The 12,500-nt window shown below is 36.9% G+C and overlaps 1 protein-coding gene across 6 annotated transcripts in view; it reads right to left on the bottom strand.

Annotated features, from left to right (window-relative positions):
- Nucleotides 1-12,500, bottom strand: part of LOC115209500 — a 92,029-nt gene that overhangs the window by 43,140 nt on the left and 36,389 nt on the right. For 5 of the 6 annotated variants that reach the window (XM_036501137.1, XM_036501140.1, XM_036501139.1 and 2 more), the window contains exon 2: nucleotides 178-442. In XM_036501137.1, coding sequence (XP_036357030.1) covers nucleotides 178-407 — 230 coding nt within the window. In that variant the 5' untranslated portion in view covers nucleotides 408-442. Of the gene's footprint in view, nucleotides 1-177; nucleotides 443-1,391; nucleotides 1,508-12,500 lie in introns of those variants that run through there. The other variant, XM_036501138.1, reaches the window with a different exon arrangement.

Genomic DNA, 12,500 nt, shown 5'->3' on the forward strand with positions numbered 1-12,500 from the left:
GTGACGATAAAAGCTGAAATGGAAGTTGACCGGGTAATTCTGAACTCAGCATGTAAAGCGTCTACACTCTGACGATTCTTCGAGCTTTGCTCAAATAGCGTCCCATATTTTCGATCTAAAAATAAAAACTACATTAAAAATAAACAATTTCAATGAAAAACAAAATATATCACTTGCCTTCTTGAATCTTGAAATGTTTCCAGAGTATCTTTTTCTGTTGGATTAGTAACACTTGTGGTTTCGTCATAAAATTCGTGAGGATAATTCTGGTCATCTTTACTGTCGTTATGCTCATTTGTGTTTTCTTTATTGTTGTATATATTTGAATCATCATTTCCATTACTAGAATCTTGCGCCCCTCCTCTGTCATGCGTTGGAGATGAAAATGTGTTCATTGTATGCTTCATTAGTCGAGTTTCACTGGGATACTGCGGTTACGCACCTGATGTGACAACAACATAAACAGCAATAATAATAATAATAATAATAATAATAATAATAATAATAATAATAATAATAATAATAATAACTGTTTCAAATTTTAGCACAAGGCCAGAAATTTTAAGTGGAGCGGAAAGTCAATTACATCGATCTCAGTACTTGATTGATACTGTATTTTATCGATCCCGGTGAGATTTGAACTCAGAACGTAAAGAGCCGAAGAAAAAAAAGCAAGGCATTTTTTCGATGCTCTACCGACCCTCAAAGCTAGAATAATAACAATTTTTTTCCATTATTGAATACAAAGACACATACATGCATACATATAGCAATGTGTACTAACAGGTTACAATGTATGCGTGATATAAAACGAAGGGAGAGGCAAAGACGGTATACAATATATAAGAAAAAATGGTTGAGAATATAAAAATCGATTGCGAAAAAATATAGAATAAATAAGAGAAAATATAATTTTAAAAAAAAAGTATATTCCATCTTGGTTAGCTCATAGAACCCCAAAAATTTACCCTTATTTCACTCCTTGAACAAACGACACTTTTAACATCATTTGAGTTGAGTGGAGACTGAAAATTCCTATATACTCAATTTAGTGAGAACTTGCTAGGGAACATTTTTTCAATTGTCAATGTTCTGCATGGTTATAACTATCATATCATACTAAATTCCATTCCGTGAATGCTTTCTCCCCAAACTCGTAAGACACATTGCAATGTATTAGCTTGCACTTTTTATGTTGTATTTTGTTTGGCTGTAGTTGGCATTTCTTTTTTCTCCTACAATCATATCTCTAGGTGATGGGGATGAAGCTACTGGTTATTACGATCGGGAGACAGGGTATCAATTCGCTGGTTTTCAGGATTGATTACAAAGTAATCTTTTGTTCCATTTCCCTAATTGTGGTAGATATTGATCTAAAAACTAGAACTCACTATTCTTGTTGTTGCCTCTGCTGCTCTATCACCTGCACTTCTCCATTGTTTTTCCAACCATTTAGGGTAAAAATTTAAAAAAACACAAAGACATTCAAGTAATTTTTACTGGTAAGAAGCTTGCTTCCCAACTACATGGTCCCGGGTTCAATCCCACTGTGTGACATCTTGGGCAAGAGTCTTCTACTATAACCTCAGTGAGTGGATTTGGCAGTCGGAAACTGAAAGAACTATAAATATATATATATATATATGTATGTGTGTGTGTGGTGTGTGTGTGTGCGTGTGTGCGTGTGTGTGTGTATGTATATATGTTTGTGTATATATATATATATATATATATATATATATATATATGTATGTATATGTGTGTGTGTGAGTGTGTGTGTGAGTGTATGTGTGTGTGTGTGTGTTTGGGTCTGCGTTTGTTCCCCCATCATCGTTTGACAACCCGTGTTGGCGTCTTTACGTCCCCGTAACGTAGCGGTTCGAAATAAGGGCCCGATAGAATAAGTACCAGGCTTTAAAATAAGTACTGGGGGGGTCGATTCATTCAACTAAAAATTCAAGGCAGAGCCCCAGCATGGCCCATTTAGACAAGAGTGTCACCACCCAAACAAACCCTTTGGATAAATAATATCCAGAAAAAAATAGAAAATAAAAGAAAGGATCTGTCAATCCTTAATGAAACTAGTAGACAATCAACACTACTAAACAACAAGAAAAGAAGAAAAATTCTACGTAAATACAAAATTACAGAACAAGGTATACTCGAGATAAAAGAACAGCTAAAGCAAGATATCCATGCCAAAGTACAAAGAATCAGCCGATATGAGAAACGCCAAAGTTTCTTTGAACAAAACAAACAGTTCAACTCCAGCCCCAGAAGATTCTACCAAGAACTTGGCAAAAATAAAATAGAGATCAATGCAGCACCAACAGCAGAAGTGGAAGAATTTTGGAAAGAAATATGGTCGACGAAGAAACAACCTTAGAAAATATCTATTAAAATAATAAACACAGTACCTGAACAACTCAGGCTCCTATAACAACTGAACAGATCAACCAGGCTCTGCAAAAACTACGCAAGTGGAAGACACCCGGGTACGACAAGATCCCCAACTTCTGGTTAAAATATCTGACAGGAATACCTAAAACGCTGGCTGAGAAGTTTAATGCATTATACTTGCAGAGCAGAAACAATGCCTAAATAACTCACGGAAGGGGCAACTATGGTGATACCCAAATCCACTGAAAAGGCAAACCCAGAAAATTACAGACCGATATCATATCTCACTACAATCTACAAAGCCTTGACTGCAATAATATCGCAGAGAATGAGCAAACACCTGAAAAAAAAAAAACCTGTTTCTAGAAAAGAAGGGATGCTGCAAGGGCTCATGCGGCTGTAAAGATCAGCTACTGATCCATAAAGCCATAGCCATATTGACACTTGAGGATTAGAAGTCTCGTGGCTTTTGATCTTAACCGATTGGAAGTCTTATCATGTACATTGTTTTGTCTTTGTATAAAAGATGGGCTACAGCAAATATTCTGCTCAATACCACAGATTTGCTTGCCAGTTGTTTAACTTTAACTAGTCGAGCATGTCTCTTAGTGTCTGACGATATGTGCATCTCTGACCACGAGCAGAAGTAGTGGGGGAGCATCATAGCCATGTGTTGATAGGGATTCTTTAGAGGTTTGGATAATTCACCTCTGGAAACAGATCTTTTGTTCATCATCCGTAAAACAAACCTTATTCAGAGACCTCTTGAGTAGAATGGGTTACTCGACCTGAAGAAAATTCTAACTGGGCCCTACCTGCAAAGTCATTCGCTGTTTATCTTGATATGAGATCACGGGTAATCATTATGGGTATATTAGGCTTCCCATATTTGTACTCCAGTGTCACTTTGATGGCATGCACTGCTCTCTCACTCAATAATAATAATAATAATTATTATTATTATTGCTGTTGTTGTTGTTGTTGTTGTTGTTGTTATTATTATTATTATTATTATTATTATTATTATTATTATTATTATTATTATTATTATTATTATTATCATCTTTTTTTCTTCTTTCAAATTTGCTTCCATTTCTTGCCGAGTATCTTCCCGACTCCTAGGGCAAAGAAACTCATAGTATACATTGGTAGGCCATTAAACTAAACTCACTAGTTCGTTCATTTTTTTTTAAAGTTAAATTAAAATACATGGGTAGTAATAGTTCTCACATAGACAATGCTCTTCTCAATACGTGTGATGTACCAGTTAAGACAATCTTTTGCACTTCTTTCAGGGATGGTAAGCCAGGGATTATTATTATTATTATTATTATTATTATTATTATTATTATTATTATTATTGTTATTATTTCTACTATAGGCACAAGGCCTTGAAAATTTTAGGTGTAGGGAGCTAGTGGATCATATTGCCTCTAGTGCGTAACTGGTACTATTTCATCGATCCCAAAAGGATGAAAGGCAAAGTCAACATTGGCGGAATTTGAACACAAAACGTAAAGACGAACGAAATATCGCTAAGCATTTTGCCCGGCGTGCTAACGATTCTGCCAGCTTGCTGCCTTAGTTGTGTAGTTTTCCAGCTGCGAGGGATCACTGCAGGATGTGTCGAAACGATCGTTGTGAGCAATACAGTTTATCATGTATTCTATTTTCCGTCTCTGTCACTTGTTTTATACATACCTACATACATGCATACATACATACACACATACATACATAAATACATAATACATACATACATATGTAGGTATGTACATATATGTATGTATATATGCATATATTTATATATTATTTATATTATTATATGGTCGAACGTCACGCATCCTTTTCCAAGTAAGTTTATCTTTCATAAATATGTGTGTGTGTGTGTGTGTGTGTGTGTGTGTGTGTGTGTGTGTGTATGCACACACATACACACACATATAGAGAAGGGGAGACATATATTTATAAATACATATATACATACATATTTGTTTATACAGGAACAGTTTTAAGCATGCACACAACTACAAGTGAAGACACGACTCGATTTGAGTTTTTTTTTTAACAATTGTTTTAATACAAGTTCTTTTTTGTTTAGTTTACAACAATACTTTTTGTTAATCAATAAACGTTCCTGGACCGATTTTATATGGGAATATTAATAAGCTCAGCAAGCATATTGTTCATATAAACACAGAGAGCTAATATCAAAATACGAAAAGAAAAAATCATTAAAGAGAGATATGAAAAATCATTGATGTGTATTTGTATATGTGTGTGTATACGGCGGCGAGCTGACAGAAACGTTAACACGCCGGGCGAAATGCTTAGCAGTATTTCGCCTGCCGTTACGTTCTGAGTTCAAATTCCGCCGAGGTCGACTTTGCCTTTCATCCTTTCGGGGTTCGATATATTAAGTACCAGTTACGCACTGGGTTTGATGTAATCGACTTATTCTGTTTGTCTGTCCTTGTTTGTCCCCTCTGTGTTTAGCCCCTTGTGGGTAGTAAAGAAATAGGTATATGTGTGTATACAAGTTTGCATGCGTGCGTGCGTGTGCGTGTGTTTGTGTGTGTGTGTGAGAGAGAGAGAGTGTGTGTGTGTGGATGTATGTGCGTATATACATGTACGGATATGCATAATATGTGTGTACGTTCGTATGTTTTTGTGTGTATATACCAATATGGCGCAACCTCGCTTTCAGACATAACTTGAGGGAAACATGACTACAATTATCTAAGTTTTTCAAATTTATTTTCCCTTTCAATACTTTATTTTACCATTGTATTTATACATTTTGCCAAAACGTCTACATTTTTAATGGATCAAAACTTCTCGCCTTAGTTTAAATACATCTTCGGGTTTACTGTCGATGTTGCTGTTGCTGTTTTTGTTGTTGTTGTTGTTGTTGTTGTTGTTGCTGCTGGTGGTGGTGGTGGTGGTGGTGGTGGTGGTGGTGGTGGTGGCTTTATAGTTTTAGCCCCCAGGTTATCTAATTGAGTAATCCTATAACCAAAATTATTACATCTTTTATATTCTGATACAGTTTTTCTACACCCACATTATCCAATATATACGTCTGTTTTGTAAGCAAGTTGCATGTGGTGTGTGAGAGAAATTTTGCTGATAAATTTAACAGAATGAACGTTCATGAAGCGGTTTCTTCATTGCCTCAAATTTATGATAGTACTTGCTAAGCAAAGGCAAAATTTTATTATACAAGAAACTTGCATCCCAACCACATGGTGGTTGGGCTAGTGTCTTCTGCAATAACCTCGGGCGTACAAGCAACATTGCGTCGAGGAAGATATGGGAGACGGTGCAAGACAATACCGTTTTGATTAGAAATAGCATGAAGTATACAAGAAAAACCAGTAAAGACCTTCAGAGAGATTTGGCTACAGCTGGTGTAAATTTTTCGTCTTCAACTATCCGACGAAGGCGCCATGAATCTGACAGACCTGCTAGAAAGCCGGTAGATAAACATTTATTGACTGCTGTTATGAAAAGAAAACGTCTGCGCTGGACACGCGATCATACTGGTTGGAAGGCAGAAGATTGAAAAAAAGTAATATATTGGATGAATCGCATTTTGAGTGTATGGGTACAGCTCAGTGGTAGTGAGACAAAGAAAAGGTGAGCTTCATCGGCTATGGCACATTCAACAAGCGCCAAAACACGTACCTAAGGTATTGTTTTGGGGTTGTTTTATTGCTGAATGTCCGGGGCAGCTTATTAATGTCGAGGAAATGATGAATAGCGATAAAAACAAGGTGATCTTACAGGCTCACTTGTTTCTCGTGATGCAAAGGGATTTTCCTGATGGAAATGGCATTTTCCAGCAGGATCTCGTTCCGTGACATACTTTCAGAAAAATGCGCATATTCTTCAGAGAAAATGAAATAAGCGTCCTCGATTGGCCCGGACACTCTCGTGAAGTCAACCTCATTGTAAACTTATGGACTATATAGCAAATGCAGAATCGAAAAAAAAAAAATAAACGATTGTTCGACGATGGAGAAGCTAACCTGTGTTGTTATTAGGGCTTGGTACCATGACGGAAACCTGAAAAAAATGTGTCCAACATTGGTGGATTCTGTGCCAAACCTTGTGAAGATGCTTATACATGCAAACAGTAGCCATATTTCATTTTAAATATATCATCGCTCATATAATTACCACGCGTTTTCAGAATAAATATCAGTTTAATAAATAATAGTATTATTTCATCACTGCCCGGATTAATTTGCACAGTACTGTAAGTATGTCTATGTTTATCCCCCATTACCGCTTGACAACTGGTGTTGATGTGGTCACATCCTCCGTAACTTAGCGGTTCGGCAAAAGAGAGCGATAGAATAAGTACTAGGTTTCACAAAATAAATCCTGGGGTCGATTGTGCCCCAGCATGGCTGCAGTCAAATGACCGAAACTAGTAAAATATAAAAGATAAAAGATACATACATACATACATACATACATACATACATACATGCATACATACATACATACATACATACATACATGCATGCATGCATACGAGGTGGTATCAAAAGGTTCCCCGACTAGTTATGCTTAATAAAGAAATAACTTATTTACTCTTTTATTTGTATCAGTCATTTGGCAGCGCCCATGCTGGATCACTGCCTGTATTCTAACCAATGGACCCCAGGAATAAGTCTAGTACTTATTCTATCGGTCTCTTTTGGCGAACTGCTAAGTTACGGGGACGTAAACACACCAACATCGATTGTCAAGTGACAGTTGGAGACAAACACAGACACACAAACACACACATATACAACGAGCTTCTTTCTGTTTCCATCTACCAAATCCACTCACAAGGCGTTGGTTGACCCGAAGCTATAGCAGAAGATACTTGCCCAAGGTGTCGCGCAGTAGGACTGAGCCTGGAACCATGTGGTCGGGAAACAAGCTTCTCTATTTCAAGATTTTGCCATAAAGGTATTACACAGAGGGAGAAGCTTGCGGCTGGACATAAACATTAATGAGATAAATGATGAAAAGAATGATATTAATGAGAGAAGACAAAAGAAGCTCGCCGATCTTTTGCTTCTCTAAAACACTGTTCTTTTTCCCTTTTTTCTTTTTTTAAAAACATTTCATGACTTATTACATAATAATAACAGACAAAACATAAATCATAAATTGAGGCGCTAAGTCTCTTATCGATCATCCCCGATCAAATCTCTTGCTGCCTGCAGGCAATCCCGCAGCAGCAAGTCGGGGACCCAGAAAAGATAGTTATACTCTTCCTTCGAAAAGTAATAAATTACTTTATAAAAGTAGCTCTCATCCATGACCTCCGCAGCCATCTGCGGAGGCCAGTATGGACTATCCATGCAGGTCGGGACCACCAGTTCCCGACCTTCAAAACTATCCACAAAGTTCTCTACGGCCCCTCCCTTGAGATAAAAAACCACATATTCTTCATTAGTTTCGCTGGGAGGGGTCACAACCTCCTCCGCCGGTGGCACAATTCCCACCGACAAAGTTTCGGGACATGCCGGCAGAGCATTGCAAACCGCCGGCACTGTCCCATTCTTCTTACCACACAATCTCCTTTGAAATAGTCACCTTGCACAGTAACACACCGGTCCCAGCGTTCCTGCTACTTTTGAAATCCGGCCTGGAAATTGTTTTTCGAAAGCGAGTCGGGGACATTCGGCGATTCGCTCTGGACCTCGACAACGGTGTTAAAACGGTGACCTTTCAGCTGTATTTTCATCTTGGAGAAGTAACTTAATTATTTCTTTCAAGAATATGTTTCTCTACAAAAGAGTTAAGCCATACATATGTACATACATATATGTATGTGTACGTATGTATGTATGTATGTATGTATGTATGTATAACTCATAGGGTGCGTGCAGGAGAGCGAGAATCCAGTCCATTCTTAATAGTTTTGGCAAATTCGACTGCAAATACCTGGTCACTGTTGTATTCGATCATCGGTGAATACCTCTTCGTTTTAGACAGATAATGTGTGTGTCTGTGTGTTCATAGCACACGCGATTCACTGGTGTAAGGGAACTGTTATAGATTTGGGTCATAGATAAATACACCAGCAACTCAACCAAGCTTGCCGGTTGATGGTGATAAGTTCTGGACTCCCTGGGTGAGGAAAAACAAAACCTATTTTGAGAGAGTTTGCGGTATCTTATGATAAGCATATATACATTTGCGTACACACACACACACAAAAGTATGTATATGCACATGGAAGAAGGATAGTTCTAACTGAAACCTGCGATAGTTGTTGTCAGGTGTCATTTTTGTTTTGTGTTGTTTTTCGTTTTTGCTTGTAGCTAGCCTAACGCCTTCAAGCGTTTAGAGATTAGCACTCGTGCCATGCAAATGTCTACTAGATTGAAATTTGACGTGTGAGGACTTTCTGCATTTTTTTCTCTTCCTATACAAGTCAAAACCAAACATTCTTGAAAGTACAGATAGCTGACCTTTTGTTGCAGAGTTCAGAATGTATCTCATGCATCAGCGACAATGAAATACCAGCATTTCCACATTTCTCTTCCACCTAAACTACACTTTCACATGGAAGTGTAATGTAAGAGGAAGCTAACATGATTATCAGATAGCAAAACGTTGAAACATCTGTTGAAATATTATAGGTATCTGAGAGATGGAGTCTTGATCTTACCAGTCTGTTGTATGTCCTCGTAGTCATGAGAGGCAATATAGCTTAACGGGAAAGAGGAACAGAGTGCAAAAGGTAACCATACATGATAGCGAGTCGACACAACTGTAGAAGGCAGGCCATTATTGTAGCAGAGAGAAGAATTTTTGGGACGGATGTGTATCTGTGAATGATTTTATGCAAACCAGTCGGGGGAACCTTTTCTGGATGTTGTTCAGGATGTCTGTATGTGCAGCAGCAACGCTGTCCCAGTTATACGAACACTACTCCATTGTGGGCATCTCCTGACCATAATACTTATGCATTGATTTTTAAAGAATAAAAATCAATGATTCTTCTTTCTGTGAAAATATGTTTCTTTGTTAAAGTTTTACGTCATCAGGAAATATACTAAATTTCTGATGTTTCGTGAATTCCTATAATAATAACATGAGCTCCGACAGCAATAACATTTTATTTGTTAAACTGCCCAAGCTTTTCTGATACAATTCTATTGCTAATGATCACAAACGACTGGTCTTTCTCTTCAGAGTCTAAAGATATTCAGCCACCACCAATTTTTGGTATTATACAAAGCCAGGTGAGGCCCGCATGAAATACTACTCTTATAGCCAAGAGGCTACTACTACTGCACATACAAGCATTCCAAACTGCATCCATTAAAGTCTCACCCTTACTAATCTTATTGACATAAAGTCACTCACAAACATGTCTCGGTTTCTGATCCAGAATTGTTATGTATCCTCTCCCTGTTTATCTACTATATCTATAAGGACCTCTGCTCATCTGATCTGGTTGAGCTCAAGCTACCTTCATTCAGACATCCTCACTCGACGTGTTTCATCATCATTATTGTGTCCAACCCCATCCCCGTAGGCACCATATTAAACACTAAATCCAGTACTTTTCTCTCAGAATGTAGGCACGCTGGAATTACCTTCCTGTTCATATCTTTTTTGTATGTTTACAAGCAGAAAGTCAAGAGGTACATTAATGGTATAAATCCCATCAGTCTACATGGTGGAGGCGGTGGTATGATAACTGTAGGGGCTGCGACGACTAAGGGTACTACCGCTTCCTCCAGACCCAGCAAGTAAAAAAAATGTGTTAAAGTTAGTCTACACTTCATTATACACGAATCAGCTGCTTGCTAAAATATACATATAAGAAATGTGTAAACCATTCATTATCTTGAGAAGTTAAATCGTAAATCAATAGAACAAATAACAAAGCAATAACGTGGGCTAGAATATATACATGACAAAACTGATAGCAATGTTGGTAACCAACAAACATGTCTTCATATAAGTAGCACGATCAATTTTTCTATTCAATAATGAACTTGTTGACTAGTCTTTCGGAACCATCCATCATTCCTGTTGCATCATATCATTTTACGCAGCCATCCTCCGTTCTAACCTATCATGATGAACTCCTTGAAAAGATACCTGATAATTAAAAGAGTGTACTACTCTTGCCGAAAACGAGGTAATAACCGTGATGAAAAGAGAACCTAAGAATTATATACTATAGGAATAGAATAGAAGTTAATACTTGATCGATAAAAGAAATGGGAGTTACATATATGCTAAAATCTGAGAGTCGTAACTGGACGCGGTTTGTATTCTGTCATCAGTACTTAATTCTTCAATGATCTAGAGTATCTAAAAGCAAATAAGTATCACTGGCTGCACAGCCAACTACAATAGAATCTGTACATTGTTCTGAGTATGAAGCAACTCAACTCGTTTGAATCTGTAAAGATTTCCTGTTTACAATTGCTAAAATTAGACCACTAAAATGACTACTTCTAACATAGGCACAAGACCCGAAATATGGGAGAGTGAAGTCGAACATAATGAATCAAACGAATGAAAAATAAGTTAGTCTAAGTAATTTTGTCCTAGCTCTAACGGTTTTTCTCATTCACTTGTTTAGATTTCTAAAATGATAATTTCCTATGTGTCATTGTTTAACCCAAGTTCAGCACTAATCAAACAGTTATGATTAAAAAGTGTTCCAGCTGTGACTCTTGCCGTTTACCTTATTGTATATCTAGAACTACATTATATTTTGTGTCCATCCTTATTAAGATGCTAATGTGTGAACTGGAACAATATGAATGCTAATTCTAGCAGGTTGAGTGACTGCATAGAAGACCCACCTCATCGCATTTGCTCACCATCTCTCTCATAGACCACAACAGTGTAGATTATAGTTGATTGAATTTCCTCACTATGTTTCATCAACACTTAATGATATAATGACAAAGTCGATTTGAACACAGGTGTGAATTAAATACTGCAAGCCACCAAGTTCTGAACTTTCATGAAATCTTAATGATTACTATTAATTTCAATGTCTTAAATTGATTCAAGGTACAAAATTTGCAGCTGGGGGTCGGTATAATCGATTAAATCAAACCTTGTACAATATTGATACGGATTTTTAGCAAAAGTAGAGGGTAAATAGTTAACATTAGCAGTTTAGTGATTTCATCCCACACAGTTCTTTCATTATCGCTTAGTCAAGAGGGAAGGGTAAATTCCCATTTAGTATGGCAAGATGTATGTATGCAATAATCACAGACTTAACTAGATGAGATATGACTGACAGTAATAAAAATATTCCCCTAGAGGCAGAAACATCCGAAAGTATAAATGATCTTAATGTCATTATTAAGGCAAACAGAAATATTTCATTTATAGTCACCCACAATTCCAGAAATCTCAAAGTATTGCATTCTTCCAGTACATCATCAGTCAATAAATCTGAGTAAAACCATTAAAGAAAAGTCACAATTTATTAACAGCCAAAGACAACCACCTAATCTTAAGAGACCCAACACAATGTGAAGACAGTTGAGGAAACAACAAATCAAGGATCCATAAGTTAGAGCTGGTCCATACAGTGAACATCTAGATAGTTATGTGAATAAGAAATTCAAAGTACTCTTTTTTTTTTCGAATAAAAGAAAGAAAATAGCAATTGCCAAAGGTAAATGAAAAAACTTTCTAAGGAATTTCAATCCGAATCTAAACCGGAAATAGAGACAACCGCTACATAACACAAATGCGGATAACAACATAGAAATGCTTTAATGCCACGTATGCATTTGAAAAGCTGAAGGCAGCAAATGTTCACATGCAAAAAAAATCTTCATTCAGATGGTTATAAATAGTTTTTGAGGATAATTAATTTTTTTACTATATATATACTCACACAAGACACACATACACACACAAGTACACGCACACGCACACATATGAACATATATACATATATATATATATGCTTCTGTAAGTGTGCATATATATATGCACACACACTTACATGTATATATATTTGTATACGCATACACATAAATAAACGCAAATTTTGTGGAGTTTGGTTTTGGGATGTGTGTGTATGTGTGAATTTG

This window comes from Octopus sinensis, linkage group LG3, assembly GCF_006345805.1.
Source record: "Octopus sinensis linkage group LG3, ASM634580v1, whole genome shotgun sequence".
NCBI classification, from domain to species: domain Eukaryota; kingdom Metazoa; phylum Mollusca; class Cephalopoda; order Octopoda; family Octopodidae; genus Octopus; species Octopus sinensis.